Source organism: Centruroides sculpturatus, unplaced genomic scaffold (genome assembly GCF_000671375.1).
Source record: "Centruroides sculpturatus isolate CEXI.00-Female unplaced genomic scaffold, Cexi_2.0 scaffold890, whole genome shotgun sequence".
Lineage (NCBI taxonomy): Eukaryota > Metazoa > Arthropoda > Arachnida > Scorpiones > Buthidae > Centruroides > Centruroides sculpturatus.
This window is the reverse complement of record NW_019385014.1, coordinates 110,080-131,635: the sequence shown is the minus strand read 5'-3', so window position 1 is coordinate 131,635 and position 21,556 is coordinate 110,080. Positions and strand designations below refer to the sequence as shown.

At 26.3% G+C, this 21,556-nt stretch overlaps 2 protein-coding genes across 2 annotated transcripts in view; one reads left to right on the top strand and one right to left on the bottom strand.

The window, feature by feature from the left end:
• The first annotated feature begins 774 nt into the window (after positions 1–774).
• Positions 775–4,049, top strand: LOC111633437. Its single transcript, XM_023378006.1, has 2 exons — positions 775–949; positions 2,208–4,049. Exon 2 carries the CDS (start codon positions 2,217–2,219, stop codon positions 3,270–3,272), a length of 1,056 nt encoding a protein of 351 aa, XP_023233774.1. The 5' UTR covers positions 775–949; positions 2,208–2,216; the 3' UTR covers positions 3,273–4,049.
• A 476-nt stretch (positions 4,050–4,525) lies between these two features.
• The window catches only part of LOC111633438 (solute carrier organic anion transporter family member 4A1-like), a 58,207-nt gene continuing 41,176 nt past the window's right edge, over positions 4,526–21,556 (bottom strand). Inside the window, exon 10 of the mRNA XM_023378008.1 lies at positions 4,526–5,850. Within this exon, the coding sequence (XP_023233776.1) occupies positions 5,353–5,850 (498 nt within the window). The 3' untranslated portion in view covers positions 4,526–5,352. The remainder of the gene's footprint in view (positions 5,851–21,556) is intronic.

Here is a 21,556-nt window from a genome sequence, read left to right as displayed (position 1 = left end):
TATCACGTTTAATTATCTACCTGAACGTAACTAATTAAATTTTATCTTGATTAGCTGCGTTAATGAGGCTCATTTGGGTCCGAACGTCCGGAAAGGTGGCAGAAAATTTTGAAAAAACATCATCCGTTCGGCGAATGTACTCGCAAGTTGCCTATCTAGAAGTCATTTTGTATTCAATGACTAGTATAGGCGAGGCGAGAACGTCCCAGTGGGAGGTACAAGTCTCTAGAGCTATCCAACACTTGTATTTTCTAAGATAACCTAGCAATCTATCATGTCAGCTGTCTGGACGGAAATACGACGATTTAGGTCAAAACAGTTGCTGGAGAGAGACTTTCAGATTTACTCAACATCCGAGAATCCATCACTCTTCCACTTCACATCTGCATCCCGGATGAAAAGGCAGATCTTATCGTGCAGAAAGCCTATAAATGGGTATAATTATTATTAAAAGGGGTCCACTCCCATTTCGATATCGTAATTATGCCATAAAGAAAATATATAGCACGTCAAATTCCGTCAAACAATTCTCATACCACTTCCTCCCTTTTACGATTTAAGTATAGGCTGACAAAAATCCATAAACCATTCCCAAAGAAGCAATTTATGAATTTTTAATTTATCAAATTCCATCATTCCAATAATTTTTAGTTAGTAGAGAAAGTAGCCACGGCTCCCATACAAGAGTGCAAATAACATGTTGTAGTATAGAACTAGAAGAAAATCAATAAACCTCTACCAACTGCGCCTGCCTTACCCAGTCGGTGCAATGAACTTATCCCACTGTATCCATGACAACATATGCATGACAACGGCTGCAGCTCGACGTCAGGGGCAGCCATTAGGTGTTTGGTCAGTGAGTCTGCTACCTCGCGATGTTGACAAGTCACACCTGGTTTTGGACAGCTTACAGGTGCTACAACGCTTAACTAAACTTTAGTAGAACAAGGTAAATATTCACACTCATTACTGTATATATGGCGCGTTTAATGATGTTTACCATGTTTATTGAAATTGATTAGTTTGTTTCTATAGTTACAACGTGAATGATAGTGTTCCCCTTTTTTTCTTACGTTTCTTTCATTCATCGTGAATTTTTTCAATAAACTCGTAAAGTAGAAGACGTATTTTAAGCGCAGTTTCTGATGGAATTTCAATATATATAGACTTGCAATACCCTGTTACCTTCTCCATCCCTCTTCATACATCACTGCAGACCGGAAAGTGCATTCTCTTCAACAAAAGGTATTATTGGGTCGCGGAGAGAGGTCAAACGTCCCAAGACGTGAGGGGAGGGGGAACGGAAGTTTATTGTCTAACTGTTGGAATTATGGCAGTAGAGAAATGATTGGTAAATCAATGCTGTATTGTGCTTCTAATCATTAGCCATCTATCTAGTTGGCGAATCTGTCTTAATGTAGGTGCGATCGTCTTGTAAAACCCTTTTATATATCACTGTTCAATCAATATAATCGGTGCAACAAACTTTTCAAAATCCGGTCTGACGATTTGCATTGCTAATCAGTATCTCACGTTTCGCATTATTATCGAAGTAAGGGGATTCTCTCTTCAAGATTCACTCCTGCTTTAGCTCTTAACATCCTAAAGTGGAATTTAAGTTTCGGTCTTAGGTAATCTTGTATGACTAAGAGGGATGAATTTTAAATTGTGAACTTTTGCTTTAGCTATCTACGCGTATTTTTGCTAATTTAAGTCTCTGCCAATATGCAAATTTTTCTGAAGATAAGACTCATAAAGTTGAAAAATATTCATGTAAAGACTGGGAGCACTTTTCATAAAATGCTTTAAAGCGGTAATTTAAGTTTAGTAATGATACATTTTGCTATAGTAACGACGATGGCTTAAGGTGTTTTCACTCAAGTAATCTTCAACGTGGGAGCGTCAGAATGGAGATAATTAGTTGCCATTTAGCTGTTAGTACAAGCGAAATGATTGATGACAACATCCAATGATATCAGACAGACGGGTCTCTGTTATCATTACGTTTCTAACAAGACATCTTATCTCTCTATCCTTTCTATTTTGTGATTCTCCATTTTGACATTTTAAGTTTAACTCTTAATGAAAGACTGTGACAAATCGGTTAAAAATAGTTCCTCCTCTACGTTCATCGTCTGATAATATCGCTTTTAATCCCTCTATTTAACGATTTTAATATGATATATTTTTTTCCCTGCTGCCGATAGCTGCTGATCATGAAGCTGATTCGTTGGGTAGAAGTGCATATCGGACGATCTCGTAGGAAAGGAAAGAAAGATCGTGAACGAGAGGAAGAAGCGAAGAAAGATGAAGCTTCCACACCCGAATTATCGAAGAATACCTGTTGTAGGAGTCCTGCCAAAGAACGCCACGTTCAGAAAACGGATACTCCGATTCCAGTTCGGGATGCTGCTCGACGTACTTTGCACATTAGAACAAGCTTTTTAGACGTAAGTGACGTGACAAATTCACCGCGTCAAAGGAGCAGAATCCGAACAAATCCCTGGTTTCCCTCCCCGCGTAGTTCGGCTGGCGATAGTGGACACAGTTCCGAAAATGCCGATTCCGTTAGCTGTTCTGGTAGCGTATTTGGCAGTCAGTCTTCTGGCAGTCTGTGGGACTGTGACGGTTGGGTTTCTCTATCGTCACTGCGAAGCGTACGCGATGCTAGTCCTTCAGTTACGCGACCTCTGAGACGACATATAGATAGGTGTCGAGAACCCGAAGAATCGTCTCCCATCGGCGGGAGTATCAAACGTAGCGATTGGATTTATTTCCAGGAAGCTACTATAGATCAGTTAGATGAAGTAGATAGCAGCGAAGTAGACGAAGCTTATTCAGAAGATTACGTACAATCGGAAGATGGAGTCGAGGTGAATGATTTTCCCTCAAAACCTCAGCCTCCAGATACTGGAAGTCCCCAAGCGGATAGTGCGTGTGGTAGCGATCCCGATAATAGCAGTTGCAGTACTACTCCCCTGTCCGAAACAGGGGGAGAAGTATTAGACGTAACTGGGGAAACATTGCACGATAAAGTACAGCGATTACGTTCGGAACGTCATTTAGTAGAACGCAAGATACGCGAAGCTCGGGAGGAGGAGATGTCTAGAAGGGGAGAGCAATTGAGATTGCAACAGGAACTGGTGCAATATCGTCGTCTGTTATTGCTCCAGACATTGCAGGAGCTGCGTACCAGACTGGAACAACAGGGTGATCGTTTGCATAGGGCATACACGGCAACTTGCGATTTGCAAGACGCACAGACACGTTGAAAAAGAAGAAAAACGCACACTATTCATCTCACAATACGTGCCAAAGAATGAGATTTCTTTTCGTTTTTTTGTGTAAATAATGCTCAATCTGCACGGAGATCTTAGTAAAGTATAGGGTATATCTTCATTTAGTAATAGTCATTAACAATCTTGCCTATTACGGACGTATGTTACTGTCGTATATAGAGAAGGTAGCATTGAATTTTTTCATCTGTTCCCAATCGATTGCTCTCACTGCACATTCCAAAAATCGTTTAGTGCCAAAATTGTTGACATTCCCCCCATATCTCCGATACGGAAAAACGTTGTGTGTTTTATTTATTGCTTATTTAATAATGATGATAAAAACCACGAAAATGTGGTATGACGTTGTGTGTCCTTTAAAAAAAATATTGTGATTGTTAATGTGTTCTGTTGAAGTAAAAAAAAAAAATGCGGTTTTGGGAGAAATTTATACTTTTGAAACCACAATGTAAAGATCTCATTTTTTCTGAATACTGGAACCACGAAATCCAGTTTATTAATTTGATTTTTAACTCTTCAAAATATATTTATATCGCATATATATATATATAAAAATATATATAAACTTTCTATGTTAGAAAAATGATAGGTTGTGAAGAGTTATAAAAAAAAAATTGTGTTGTGTTGGTTTATTTTTAAACAATTTTTTGAATATTCACCAAGTTATGACTGATGTGGTGATTGTTATTGTGACATTGTTAGAAGCAAATAAAAATTATGTATGATTCTATGGGTCGTAGATCCAGAAAAAAAGTGTAGTTCAGTGATGATGAGTTTCTTTACATCTCCGAAGATGTAGGCCAATATTGATCAGAAATAAAGATAGAAAAATCACGTTTGCTTTTGATTGAATTTTTGATTTCTGATCTAAAATTCAAATTTTAACTGTGCAAATCTTTGCTTTCAATATTTGGCAACGATCACTCTAATGTAAAAGTTTAAAAGCTTCCATAGCAGTTAACTGTTTTAAAGCAAACATTTACACAGCTCCAGAAATTTTGCTGATTCACACACATTTGGACGATTTAAAAATTAGCATAAACGTTTTCTGTTCTCTCGAAATTTAAATTTTAAATGGATATTTATTTTACATCATTTAGAACTGTCAGGACTTTTAAGATCATTCCGTGTAACGAGAACGGAGTTTATGAATGCATTACGAATGTGGCTCCATCTCGCGTCTAAAAATAATTTTTTTGGATAAAAGGAAATTAAACTACAAGTTTGTATACAAAGATTATTTTTTTATACATAGAAACATTCACAATCACATTTGTTTTTTGTATGGCATATAAGTACATTAAAATTTTATATATATATCACATTTACATTGAAAGTTTGTACAACAGTTTGGCAGTGAGAAATAACATGTCTCATATGCTTCAAACTGGTTAAAAATTATTAAGCTATAGAAAATATTAACTTACAGACAATATTTAAACAATACAACAAAATCAGATCATTGAATAAAGGGAAAAACAAGAACATTTTTTTAAATAGTTAAAAAAAAATACACTTTTGGAATGTTCATTCTTACTCCAATAAATATATACAATTTTTATATTGATATTATTTTACAGTCTTTTTATAAACAAAATTTTGTACTTTTATAAACATGTAATCTTTTATAATATATATATATCTTTTCAAATCAAAAAATTAATTGAGAAATTTATACTTATAAAAAAAGTTTGTATTTTGAATATCTGTGCTTATAAGCAATTGTAATAAAACTTCCACATTGCTTTTAGAGGATTAAAAAAGGAGAGAATGAGACATAGTGTACCAAAATTTGTCTGACATGGATGTGATTTTTAATCAAGATTATATCAAAATGGAATATATATAAAAGTTTGTTAGAGTTATTTTCTGCTTATTATATAAACAATTAATTTTAGTATAGTGATGCATGTATAAAATTTCATGGAACATTGGCAGGACAAGGATCACAGAGTATTGATGATGGCCAGTTTGTAAAAATTAAGACACCCCTTAAAATGTAGGTTTTAGAAGTGGAAGCACTGAACAGAAATCAGTAAATATCAAATAACAAACACTACCTTGCAGTTTTTTCATTAGTACTTTGATTATTGTAAGAAGTGTTGCTATTTGAAAGTTCTTGGGTGCTCCAAACACAACACTTTTCATTTTTCTTTTCATTATTTTGAGCAGTTTCTTCAGAAACTGAATCACTTAAAGGCATCCCTAAAATCATATTTCTTGATGACCTATTGAGACTTCCAAAACTAGTCATTTGTGAAACAATACCATTTGATTTTCCATCTTCAGCAGGTGGTTTGTAAAACAGCCAAGAAAGAAGGAAGAAAATACATGAAAGTGCTTTGAGAAGCGTAGCCATTATTACTACATTAGTACTCATTTGTTTGTTGTTGTAAAATAAACAAGCTCCTTTTTTATGACAGGTATCTTGCCATAAAATACAACTCAAATCTATTAATGAACCAAATATGATTGGAGCTGGTATTGTACCTGAAATAGATAAATGTAATAAATTTAAGTTAAATATTTTTTTAAATGTATATTGAATTAAATACTTAAACATAAAAACTAAATGTTAAAATATACCAATATACAGTATTAATTTTCTAATTAAAACTTATAAAAAGATAACATTAAACCAATGCAGTTTCAATTGATAATTTTTTTGAGCACATAAAATAAGTAAATATAGTGTGAAAGGACTCAACTATTTAAAAATATAACATTTTAATATTTTTTAAACTAATTTCATCCATATTTCTAGAATATTCAATATTTACACAACAATACATTAATTAAAGTGCTAATTGCCTAATCATTCCCAAATAAAACAAAATAATAATATAAGGAATATTAACTTAATGCATTATTATTAAAAATATAAAAATTTAACATAGATTATTTAAACTTGTTCAAATACAAATTGTAAATACATAATATATGCATGTCTGTTTATGAGGTTTCCATATTTCCACTCAAGAATGAGTTTTTTCAGTTTTGTGTTTTTGATAATTCAGTGAAAAAATTCTTTCATAAATAAATAAAAATATTTTACTTATATTAGTTTTCATATTAAATATTACATAATTTGAACAAAGTTGCATTTTAGTTCATCACAATAGAGCTCTCTAGATCTATAGTATTTATTAAAATCAGGAACAATAACTGACATTTAATCCATCCTGAATAGCAATATATTATTAAAAATAGATAATCATAAATACCTTTGACTAAAGTGGAATTTGAATCTATAATCAAACAGATGATGAACAATGTGTTTAAATTTGTTAAAGTAGTGTTTCTTGGAAATAATATCAAAAAATTCATTTTTTTTTTATACTTTTAAACTTTATTTCAATGAGCAACTAAAATTATTTTAATATTTTATACAAAACCAAATAAAATAAACCATGTTTAACTTTGTAAAAAAAAAAGAATAGAAAATATTACTATATGTTTAATTACAGCAATTCATTTATAAATAAATTGTTTTTCTTAATTGTTGGATTTGACAGCTGGCTGGTTCAAGCAGTTAATGTATTAGCTTACCACTCTGAAGGTTCAGTGATCAAATCTGGGGAATAGAAAAACCCCAGAAATTTTTCATGAGAGGTCCACTTCAGATATATTGGGTTCTATCTCTCTCCATCTGGTTGTCTTTATTGTGGGCCTGGCTGAGCTCTTGATGGGTATGAGAAAAGGCCTTAGTGCCCACAGTGTGGAAAGAGTTTAAAAAAATAATATGTAACAATTGTTTGATCCATATTCCTAGAGTATACAGTACTAAAATACTGAATAGAATTCCTGATATATTCTTATAAAACTTTATATAATGGTATAGTTTTTTATTTTATTATACAGTATGATATTGTGTTTTAGATTAATTATATAAGCATATAAAGATTTCAAATTTTTCCAAAATTATCATCATCATTTGAATATTAAAAAATTTAATATAAAATAATAAATTTTTTAAAGTAAGATTTTAACAAAATGTTACTGAAAGAAATTTGTAATAATGTAAAATTACTATATAAATATAAGTTTTAATTTTTAATAGCATAAAGGATAGAAAATAACATTTTATTATTATTACGCATTAATAAAACTGAACCTAAATACATAAAATTATTATCCTGGTTTAGCAAATGTCATAAACTCCTCATGCTATTATACTGCTAACTCAGCAACTGAGTCATAAAATGTTCTAAAAATATCAAAACTTGATTTTATCTTCATTTAGATGGTTTAACATTATTTGCATTTGTTTCTGGAGGAAAAGTTTTAATTAATATTTTCAGTAATGACTATCTTTTTTTAAAAGGTTATATGAAGTTTTTTTTAATTCAAAATTAGAAACTTAATTATTTGGCTAATTAATATCTTATGATAATTAGAAATATTTTAATTAATAACAAATTTCTTCATGCAATTATTTAATTTTGTTTTTCTAAACAGGTACCAAATTTGAGTAAAGTAATGATAATTGTTATCAAATTTGATATTTATCAGTTCTTTTAATTTGAAATGTTATAAAATGAAGCAAAAATATAATTCCAAGTTTTAAATTACTTTATCCAAATTGATAAAAATAATTGCATTAAAGTATATTATTTTTATTTTTATTGTATTTATGTGCAATCATGCTGATATTTATTTAATTAACAAACTTGTTTTTAAAATATTAGTATATTTAATTTCTGTTTGTTTAAAATATAAAAATGAAAATCTCTATTATAAAATAATTTATACCTAAATGAAATTATAATACAAATAACTTTAATCATTATCATATTTTCAGTTAATATTTAAGAAGTTATTTTTAACAAATATAGAATCATTAATTAAATATTATTTTTTTTAATGATTAACAAATTTTTAATTTAAATTTTAGAATAATAAATTATCTTTGAAAAATGTTTACAGAATATTATTTCTATATTTCTAGTAGTTCACATATTTTCCAATTAATAGTTATAGAAAATTTGACATGTTCTATTATTATTAATTGACAAATGTATGAAAGATTAGTACAGATAAAGAAGAAATAATTAATTTTCTGACTTCTATAAATTTAGTGTCAAACATTTCATTGCTAAGTACTGTATATTAGTTCCAAAACAAAAAAACAATGAAAAAATTTTTAAAAGGGTGAAGATAGAAAAACAACAGCAAATAAGTAACAAATTAATTGAGAAAAGATTCTGTTACATTACTCCTGTATCAGTATTGAAGGTTTATGAAACAAGTACATAATTACGGCATAAAATAAATAAATTAATCAAAATACAGCAAAATTTTATATCTTATTGATTCTAAAATAATAAATTTCAGAAATATAGTTTTATATTATATAAAATATATTAATTTCATATATGGCAACCTCAGAACAAGAGTCCAGTCTCAGATCTATGTCCAGTTTTTGGTTTTATAGCCTTAGCATGTGGAGTTTGCTTAAAAGCAACTTCTTTATCTAATGCAATACAGATTCAAAGAGAATTTATTGTTACATTCCAGACTCAAAAAGAGAAAAAAAATATGGAAAATATTGTGTAAAAGTTTTCATTAGTTATCTCAAAATTAGAATTTACTGATGTGGGTCATTCTTGCTCTGAGATTGTCATATATAAATGAAAGGTTTGGATGTAAAATATGATAAGCACAGTAATGAAAGTTTAGAGAAAATGGAAAAATTAAATTGAAAAAGTTTTCTGCTTTATTTTCTTTAATCAGAATAAAGTGCATGTTATAGTAAAAAGTACACATAATATTTAAATTGAAATACTAAACTGTTTAGTTATTAGCATGTATTATAATGTACTAATGGAAACGGCACTTACCATCTTTTACATCTGAACCCTTCAAATATTTTACACACAAAAGTTCTTTGAAAACTATAAGACTAAATCAGAAATATTTATAATCAGTACTACCAATAATATAAATTATTTAGTTCTTCTGAAATCCTTAGTACTAAAAGTTAATGTACAGTACACACTGTAGATGTCCTAAGTCTAATTATTAATCTTGTAACTTGTACTATCTAACTGGATATTTCTTGGTTAAATTTGACTTATGAAAATATTAAATTTTTACACACAAATATATGCATCATCTCATTTACAGTATATATTTGTAGTATTTAAATGTTAAAAAAATTTTAACAACTTGTTATGGAAAAAATATCATTAAAATATAATTCTCTTAAATTTAATAAACTGACTCCAAATTAATTATCATAGTTATTATATATACTCAACAAAATATTAAATTTCTAAAACAAGTCTTATAATTTATATAAGATTTAAATAAAATTACAGAAATAGTTTATGTTTTAAATACATAGTCAATAAGGTTAAATGTATAAATAATAGTAATAAATAAATTTTATTAATTACAGAAAAGTTTTTAAAAAATGAAGATAAAGAAGTAATAGTAGACTAGATTGTTTATTATTATTCAGTAATAGTTCTGTATATATGAATATTATTTTTAATGTTATTAAAGACTGTTTTTTACATGTAATTACATTTAAGAAACAAGATGAATAATATACATATTATTCATCTTGTTTCTTAAATCTATATGAAGAAGGCTATTTTTTGTTCAGAACAAAAAAAGCATATCTTAATTTTTATTGATATAAAAATAATTCTTCTATTTAAAATTTGGTAATACACTTAAATTTTCTTTCAAATAATTCTTCAAAACCTATAAAAATTAGATTAAAATATATTTTAATTAAATTATAATATATTAAAAAGTAATTAAAATATATTTTAATGTAATTTTTCATATTTGAAAAAAATATATAAAAATTATTAAATATATAAATTTTATTTTATTTGGATTGTTTACAAATTCAATTTCATACTCATTTTCTTCAAAATCTTGTTAAAATGGTAATATAAGACAGAAGTTTGAGTTTTATATTACAAGTTGAAATATTTTTAATTTAATTCTTTCAACTAAATAAGATATGAAAAATACTATGATCTACTTAAATTTATTAATATTGTTGTTTTTATTTTAAATTACAAAAAAAAATTAATTAATTTTTAAATTAAGCTTTGAATGTTGCTGTTTTTTTCTCTTTCAAACGATAATTTACAAATTTTAATTAAATAGTGACACAGAAAACATGCTTTGGTTTATATTAAGAAAGTTTCCAACATATTAAATAATTTATTTATTTATTTAAGTTCTACTTTTTTTTATTTAAATTTCAATTTATGCTTTAACAGAATTAATAATTAAAATAACAAATGGACACTAATATACATTTGACTGAATTGAACAAAGATGATTTATTTAAAATTTAATAAATTTCTATAATATCCATTAATCTAAAATAATAAGACAGCTTCAATTCTGTGCTATCCAAAGCTTAGAAAAGCATACTTATGAGAAGTTCTCAAAATGAAATGGTAAGCAATTAATAAACATTTACTTGACAGAGATAATAATCCAAATTCATTTTCCTTAACCTTCATATATTTCATGTCATTCATAATAACTACATGAGTTTTAATTCAATTCTTACAGTTATTTGAAACCTTATGAAAACAATTTCATTACATATATAAAATAAAATATAAATGACAATATAATATTTATACTATAATTTTAAAAAATTCATTCAATATATTTTTTATAAAAAGTTTATGCAATCAATTATGATATTTTTTTTAGTAATATAGAATATTTACTTGCATATAAGACGATCTCACATATAGGACGAGGTGTAACTTTAAAGATCAAAATAAAGAAAATTAGATTTATTAATAGAGTTCTAATTTTATTTTGTTTAATCACAGATAAAATATCAAATGCATGTAAATGCACACGTTGGCCTGCAAAAATTACTGACATTTTAAACTTCAAGGAAAAATCTTGTAAAATCAACAATATAATTTGTTCATGTAAAGCTGGCCAATTGGGAAACTTTTTTGCCAATTCTTAACAGTCTAATTCACTCTTTGTCAATTATACTTATGAGTTTCTCTGAATTCTGATTCCCAAATAATCATTTGTTTTCACATGGGAATGAATTAAAACTTATTATATATTGGGCTCTCATGTAATTTTGGAATTCAATTCAAAATCTTTGCTTTTCCTATTGCTATTCATCTTTACTCCTGACAATACACAAGAACGATTCAAATGACCCAGATAAAATACTTTTGTTTTTAAACACCAGAAGGTGAGAATCTGGTAAAAAATGCAAATACACAGTTTACAAAAATTATTGCAAAAATGAAAAGAAGCCTTTGCTGGCGTTTATAGGACGACCTAGGTTTTTGAAGCAGTGAAAAATGAATAAAAACCTCATCTTATATGCGAGTAAATATGTTATATCTGTGATAGTTTATTTCAAACAAATTTAATAAAGAAAATTATGCAAGTTAAGAACTTAATGTTTCTGAACTACTATTATCACAAAGATAAAGTTACAGCAAAGAAATTAGTATAATCAGTCAGTGACATGAAAATTAAGACATTGAAGTAATAAGTGTAATTAAAACTGAAGTGAGGAAATTTAGAATATATCCATCTGAGGTAATATAATAATTATAGTAAATGTTTACACAAGTAACAAAATACTTTTTTAAGAATATTAAGATTATTATATTTCTGTCATATAATGCAGAAATGCCATTATTATATTCTTCCATTTCTATATCTACGATAAAAAGCAAATAACTCTCTTAGACCTGAGTAACTACAGTCAAACCTTTGATAATGGGCTAAGAAGCCCATTATCAAAGGTTTTACTGATATGCAACATATATTCTAACATTACATATCCAATATTTTAAATTCCAATCCTATAACAGCATAACAATACTACTATAACTGTAAACAAAATTATTCTTTTCTAGAGGATAAGATTTGAAGTGTATAATTTGTTTCTATAAAAAATAGCTATATTTCTACAAAATAATCTTTTTCAAGAAAGTTTGCATTTCAAAGTGAAGACAAACTATTTAGAATTAAAATGTATTCAGAATTCATTTAATTTAATAATAATCCAATATTATACACCACTTAAAAATCAACTTATAAAGTTACATTCTAATGTAAAAAAATATGCATATAATTTAAATTTATTCATTGACTTCTCTTATCTACTGTAATTAAATTTGTCTAAACTGTATCAAATTTAACTTCCTTACTTTCATTAATAGATCCAGCCTTTCTAGTTATGTAGAGATGCAAGATGCTATTTTATTTAAAATATTAGTCTAAGCAAATTAAAAATATTATGATCAGATTGTATAAAAATTGGAAGGACTGATTAGTAAAATCCAAAAATATTTCTGTAAAATTATTTTTTTGAAGTGTGAAAAGAAGCAGATTATAGATATGATAGAAAGGATAAAAATTGAGTTTTCCTTTCATGAATTCAATGATATGTTATTAAATGGGAAAGAATGACAAGATAGCATCATTATATTATTAATTAATTCCACAGCAGTTTGTTGCCTGATGATGCCCTTTTAACACAGGTGAAAACATTTGCACCTAGTCTATAATTTTTGTTGCTGGTTTGTTAGGTTTTTGCAGTGTTTATTATTATTAATAACAATACTAAAATGGTATTTATTTCATTAACTATAGAAAAATCTTTCGATAATTTCTTTAGTTTCTGTAACTAATTATATGACTCCAATGTGTAAAGAATTATTACTATTATAATTTTACTATTATAATTTCCTATTATAATTTTAATAGTAGAAATGAATCACTAAAATATACAATACAGAAATACTGTATTAAGGGAATACCTCTTAATATTTCTATATTGTATATTTTATCCATTGACTAGTTACCCTATGTTTACAGTTTTTGAGTGACTTTAGATTCCTCTTCCCTGTTGTATACAATGATGTACTTTTAGCAAACCCTCTTCCCTTTCAATTACATGTTCATGACCCTTATCATTAAGGAAATGACTTAAAAAATTCTGCATAGAGTTTATTCACATGAGTAGTAAACAGGCTTATAAGAATAAATTTTTGTGCTTCTAATACCTAATACTAAAAAAATCCATGTAGACAATACCTCGACCCCTTCCTTCTCCATCATGGACAACAATGTACTTTTTTCAACCCTCTACTTCTCAAAACTGTATACATAATTAATGAGTGGCCCCTAAAATATTAAAACTGAAGCTACAGAAATTTTTTCATGGATATACAGTAATTAGATGATAGAATTTACATAGATATACAGTAATTAGATGATAGAATTTATTCTAAATCCTTAATACTAAAAAATAAAAATATCTGTCATGATTAGAAATAATGTACAATATTAATAAAACCTCCATTAAATAATGAATAAAAATATATTTTCTTATTAAAAATTTTTATATCCCATTTAGAAAATTAATGAATTGAAAAATCATTTTTAAAAAATATAATTTTTNTTATCTTTATTATAATAATTATTATATTTTTATATAATTATTTATAAATATCTTTAAATTTTAATTTAATATTAAATTTAAAAAATTAATTTTTATCTTAATGCTCTATCTTGGACTAAAAACTATTTTCCTAAATATTCAATTGAACTGAATTATTCAGTTTATTTAATTAAGAATATTGTTATTAAATACCACTAAAGAACAGAGCAATTAAAATTAATAGGAAAAAAGATTTATTTTTTAAATTTTTAAATTTCAAATAAAATTTTATTTGTTTTGTTTTTTTTAAATAGTATATCAGATTTGTAATAGATATTGAGTAGATTACAGTATTTGTATGTATATATGTGTATATATATATATATATAAACATAATGTTCCTCTATTTTTATTATGGGAGATGTTAAAATTTGTTTCATTAATTAATGTTAGCAATATAAAACTATTTTTGTATTCCACACTCACTTCCTTTTACATATTGCTTAAAAGAAAACTATCGTATAAGTTTTATTAAGCAATAAAACTTTATACTTCCTGCTTTTTAATTCCAAATTTATCGTAGATCACACTGAACTTAAAATTTAATTCTACAAATTTAATTTAAAAATAGATTTAATGATTTATTCATATATATATATATATATATCCAGTAGTTCAAAGTATAAAACTCTACCTTTATTACTCCTGCATTATGTAATTTTTCTCACATAGAGATATTATCTTTTCAATTTTGTAAATAGAATAACACACACAAAGAGATTACAGAATCAATGTAAGTGACATATCAAGATTAAAAATCTTGATATGTCACTTATATTGATCTCTTATCTTCCATTTGTATAATTTGAAGATGTTGTTTATATTGCACAAATAAAATTTCTGAATGGATAGTTGATTGATGTACTGTACTGTACTGTACCGGTACCTCTTGCCACATACTCATTTTTATTTCTAATAATTGGAAGTATACAGGTGCATCATATATCTTTTCATGTTATTAAATAACCTCTTTTATTATGTTCAGTTTGTGGTACAAGTGTAGAAGAAGTTATGTTAGTTTATAGTAGAATGATCATTCTATTATAAATTAAAAACAATTTCTTTGAACTTTTTATATCATGCATTATTATTAATATTAATTTAAATATTTCTGTTAAATTTCAAGCTTTCTTTTTTTTTTTTTTTTTGCTTTCAGCAATTAATATATTTTACCAGTTTAGATTTATTAATAGTTTTATTTCACTAGATATACATAAATTAACAACTTGTATACAGTACATAGCTAGAATATGTTTAATATGAATGAATGATGGCCAATGAAAACATTTGTTTGGATATTAAATGAACTTCTGTTGTATTTTGATTGTTTTTATGCATGTCTAATGTAAATAAACTTTTTAGTATATTACAGAATATTTTAATTTCTATCAGAGATTAAAATATTCTGTAATAAATAATTAAAATTCTATTGATAAATTATTTATTAAAAATATCATCATTAATTAATTTGTATTGATCAATATATAATAAAAGATTTAACTATTGACTAAAAAAATTATTATACTATATATAACATACTAAAATGATTGTAACTCTCTTTACGTAAGTAATTATAACTTTCATTGCATCAACTAAAAAATAAAATTACAAAAAGTAACTTATAAAATTAGAATTGCATAAGTTCAGTTTAAGCAGATGTACAGAGTAAATTATTTTCAGCTGTTTAACAAGAAAAAAACTTGAATTTCCACCTTTTCTTGTTTTTATATATTTTACATGATATAAACAGATGTGCTTTGTATCAGATACAGGATTGGTCTAACAAATTAATGAATATGCATTACATACAAAACAAATTTTAAATTGTTTTTAGTGGCATTTTGGTTCTTATGTCTCTTTATTGAATAGGTCAATATCTGGAAAATAAAATGCTATACAAAAAAATTTTAAACTGAAAATAATTGATAAAATATTTTCTTATGAAAATAATCAATTAAGAAGCAATTTTATAATTTCAGTATCAGAAAAACTATTACCAATAATGAAAATTAATTAAATGTAGTAACTATTAAAAGTAAAAGACACAAAGAAGAAATCTGTATTTTTATTGTACTTTTGTATTCTTAAAACACACTGTTGTATGTATAATTATCACCAGTTTAACCAGAGGTATATCTGAATTTTGAGAATATGGGTGCTGAAGACAGATATAGAGTGAACTAAGGCATGTGCCCCCTGTCATTTTTCAAAAGAATTTTACTCCATTACCTTAGAATTATTTTAGTTATCTAATATAAGCTAATTGAAGTCATTAGATATGTATTATATTTATTTTCCTTATTAAAATTATATTGAAAAACACAAAAATTTTGTTTTCATAATCCATCATTTTACAGTCACTAAAATGGCAGATGATAATTTTACTATGTAAATTACTGTCAGCTATTTTTTAATAATCTGTTTGTTTTAATTTATAGCATTGACACCAGATGACTTTTTAAACCAATTTACCTTTTTTTATAGAGGCATAGCTTCAAATAAAAAGTCATCTCTGTAAATGAAGATTTGTGTATTCTTCAATATAATTTTACTATGTAAATTACCATGGGCGATTTTTTTAATGATTTATACCTCTTTCAAAGTAACAAAACTGATTGTTTTGGTATCAAAGAGGTATTGCAGCCCTTAATACCAAAACACCCTCTCCTGGATATGCCTGAGTTTAACTTATTGTAATGAAATAAAATTATAAACAATGCAAATATTTTTATTTTCCAAAGAAAAATACCTTCAGAATAAAATTTTAAAACTTTCTCTAAACATTCAACTCACTTTAATAAATTTAAAGCACCAGAATGTCATATACCAGGGGTAGTGAACTTGTGGCACAAAGAAGAAATCATCTGGCACATAACATATCATATGATTTTAATTTATCATTGTCTTTTTCAATCACCTTTTGGTTTATCACCTGATCATCCTTTTTTTTAATCAGCATTTTTACATTTATTCTAATTAAAGCATATTCATTTAATTTCTTTAAATATCTTTATTCAAAGTCTAAAACTTTGGCATGCATAAACATCTTTAAAGCTAAGTTTACTACATGGCATGGGGGCTCAAAAAGGTTTGCCATTCCTATCATATACTGTAGGTAGTTTATTCAAATTGCTTCTAAAGTTTTAGCTGAAAACACTTTCATTAGTTACTATAAAACGACTTCCATCTTAACTAATTTTATTTAAAATTATGTTTATTAAATAAAATATAATTTTAATGCTTATTTATTTTTATCATCATGTTTTGTGATTATTATGTTTAAAAATATATATATTTTTCATATTTATAATGAAAATCTGAGCATTGTTACAACACTAATAAAAATTTAATTTCAGATAACTGGAATATATTGGATTAGAATGTCACTACTACCAAACTTCAATGTAATTTTTAGAGATGGAAAATTTAATAATTTTGATAAATCTATTTTTTCTTTCATCTTCTAGTCAGTTCTTTCATCTATAGACATAAAATATTTCTGGCAAACTTGAAGAGTTCAATAAATTAAAAAATAAAACTATATTGAAAGTCTACCATTGTTGTTTATTTATGTTTTTCATGCCCATAATACTGTTCTAAGAGCAGTGTTATGGGCAACATGAATAATAGTTGCAGTGTTAATACTTCTAAGAGCTATTAATTCCCTAGTAAAAATATCATTTGAAATCATGTGTTAATGGTACATGATTTCAAATGACATGACATGACAACACTTGATATCAGGTGATGTTACATGTTCTCATCTGTTAAATCATTTTCTATGTTTTTGATTTTAAAACCTTTGACATCAAGTGATGTCAAGTGATATCATGTCAAATAACATCAAGTGAAGTCAATCACTTGACATCATCTGATATCACTTAACATCATATATAAAAATATGTTGAAAAACATTTTGTTAATTAAAGATTTCTGACTTCTATAAAACTGTTTAACAATGCCTTTTTTTATTTTTTATTCAATAGTAGAATAGACATGTCAATTATATAAAATATGGTAAACTTCAACCAACAGATAAAGTTGTTCATATCATTCTTAAAGATATTTGCTCTTAATTCAAACTCAATCACATAGCAAGTGCTATCAATTGGCTATCATTTAAAATCAATCAGAAACCAATTCAAAAATGATATCATGTCATGCCATGTCATTTGGTCATTTGTCAAAAAAAGTTATCATTTGAAAATGATAAAATATTTTCTTTTACTAAGCTTAAACGTAGTTCTTAGTAAGAATGCAAACTTACCATTCTCAACAAACAAAATATTGCTATAAATTTCTGTATATTTAAGTGTAATATCTTCCTCATATTTTCTTTTCTTTAGATTTATTTCTTCTGTGTTTTATATATGATTTTAAAAGAGTACAGTCTTTTCAGCATAAGCATCTGATTTATACAGTGATAACTATACTGTCAAAGTTATTTGTTTTGACTACTGTTTTGATGATTTCTCATCATAATGGAAGTATAGTATGATGATGTTTTTAGTAAATAATTCTCACAACCCTATCTTATCTCCACAGAAAAAAAAAATACTTGATAATATCTATATATTATTATTTACATGATATATATCTTCCTTATATTTATTTCCTCTATATCTTCCTCATATATATATATATATTATGTGGGAAATAAGAAATATATAATTGTAAATAAATTATATAAAATATTCCATATAATGTTTTTTAACAACTGGTTTGACAACCACAGAGAGTGTTAACAACTAGCTCAGCCTAACCAGTGCAAACTGGCTGAATAATACCACTAAGTATTTACAATATATGTTAAAAGTAATTGAAACTGTTTGTAATTTGTGTTATTCAAACTGTTCTATCAATAATTAATGTTAAGCAGCTAGGAGAGAAAACATCTATTTTTCATCTGAATCACTAGCAATTCAGATGAAGAATTGAAAATATAATTATTTTTTTATAATTATCCATAAAGATTTTCACTTCAACAAAAATCCCTCTCTCTGAATTTTGTTTTCAAAAATTGATTTCAGAATATTACAGTTGATATACTATATTATAATTTATAAATCTAATTGAATAAATGTAACCGTGAACTATATTTAAAACAAATATATGAAGCATGCAATGCCATAAAATTGCATGACATTTTTTCAGTGGCGTACCATAGTGGGGCGGCCCGCCCCGGATGGCACTTTTTAGGGGGCGTCAAAATTTCACAATAAATAATAATATCTTGTAAAAATTTGAAACACCCAAATCTATACTTGCATCGCGCCTACGATAGTGCTATTGTCCGGACAGTCCGGGAATCGGCTCGCCATCCGGGTGAACTAGTAATTTTTTCATCCGAGGAAATCCTGCGAAACCTGTTGACCTTTTTTTTTTTCTTGTATGATTCATTTACGTTCATATCCACCACTAATATCGAATAGAACTATTTGAAACAGGTCGCTGCACTACCACCAAATTTTTCATTGCTTGTTCTGTGACAAAACTGAATTTTGGTCTTTTAAATTGAAATAACTAAATAAGGGGGGTCGAAATTTTCCTCCACCCCAGGCGGCTGACACCCATGGTACGCCACTGCATTTTTTCCTAATACATTTTATGGAAGAAATGAATTCTAAATGCAATGCTTTTTCCTGTAAAAATTATTGTGGTGATAGTGGTGCTGTAAGTGTCTGTATTTTGAAATTGAATATATGTGCAAGCCATAACGTTTTAAGTGCTAAAGTTGCAAGTCACATGACTTTTGGCACTTAAAAAGTTGTGGCTTATACTTACATCATTTTGTTATTCCAGAGAATTTGTAACCTAGTGAGTTTTTTACCATTTTATTGTAAAACTGAAATGAATTCATTCAAGACTTGAAGGAATTAATTCTCTGAAAAAGTGTTGTTTATCTCTCCTGAAAAGTTTCTTTTTTTTTGGCATTTACAACATTATGGCATTGCATGCTTCATATATCTTTACTTATTAGTCCTATCACTGTTGAATTATTTTGTTTAATAAAAAAAAATTTATGACAGTTGAATTTTCACTGTCTAGATAAAACTAGAATTATCTAAACTGAAACAATTATAGCTACACAGAAAAAAAAAAACACTTTGCTTAATTTTCCAGCAGCACATAGAAAATGTTTTTGGCTCCTTTGATAAACCTTCTTCAGGTCATTCATTAGATTGAATTTCATTGAAGCTTTAAAATTTTATAAAATTTGAAAGCTTCAATGAAATTCTATCTAAAATTTTAAAGCTTTAATGAAATTCAATCTAATGAATGACCTGAAGAAGGTTTATCAAAGGAGCCAAAATATTTATAACATTTTCTACCTACTGCTGGAAAATTAAGCAAAGAGTTTTTTCTGTATAACTCTTAGATCTATTCACCATGATAAAATTTTTGTAGGAATGATGTATTTGATTTGTATTATATATATATATATATTTTTTAAATTTGAATAAACTGATATTTTTAAATCTATATATGTTGATATTTTAGCATTTGTACATTAAATAGACTCAGAATTTTTAGAATATATTCCAGTAGACTATTTTATTTAGTGTTTTTAATAAAGCTATTAAAATTATAAATATATAAATAAATCAAATACTTGAAATTCATAATCTAATCTAATAATTGAAAAATTATGGAAGACTTAATTTTCATAAAAATGTCTTCATTAAATTATAAGACTTTTTGTAAACAAATAAAAAATAAAAGAAATAAAGACAAAGTCATGATATCATTAGAATAAAAAAATAAACTTTGTAATATAAAATTGAAACTACATAGGCTAATTTTATTGAAAATTTTATATTTACTATTTTATGTATTAATTCATAAATTTAATGACACATTTTTCTGATTTTTTAAAAAATATTTCCAATGTAATATTATATTTCAAACTTCATATAAACAATTCACAAATTTTTTATGTGTAACTAATTTCAATTATTAATGAAATCAATCAATCAAAAATAATAGAAATGTAAATATGTTATTTCTTATGAATGTATTTCAGCTGTGAATGAATTTTGATGGCTTAACTCAAAATAAATAAAACAGCTAATATTTAAATAAAAACAACTACTTTTAGATAATTACAAGCTTGTTATTTTCCAATAATAGAAGTGATCCACCTTTAATTCCCCAGCATTTGTTCTGTGCTAAACAAGAACTTTCAATCCTTTTAAAGGATCATCTTCAGGTTCAGCAAACATTATAAATTTTACAAATGTATTATACAATAGTTATCAAACAAATTTATCAGAATACATTCAAAATTTGAATAAATACACATGCTTTCAAACAAATTGATTAACATATATTTATTTCAATTTTAAATTTGAATGTGTTTTGGTAAATTTGTTTGATAACTATTATATAATTTATAATGTTTACTGAACCTGAAGATGATCCTTTAAAATAGTTTTAAATATTTTTATGAAACACAGAAGAACGATTGCTGGAAAATTAAAGGTGGATTAGTTATTTCCAATAATAGCTATTTTTATTAAACTATAAATATTTTAAAATCATACTGAAATATATTTTCTTCATGATATAAGAAATAATTTTTTTCATTGTTGACTGTAGTTTTAAATTGTAAATATAGTATTTAAAATTTATTTTATATTTATTCAAATCATTGTTCTAAAATGCTTCCTAGTGTCAAAAATATTTTATGATCGAAATACTTTTATTACTAAAATGCTATATTTTGTTTTAAATTAATCCTAATTAATTCAAGTAATAAAATATCTAAGAATATACAGAAGTATATAAT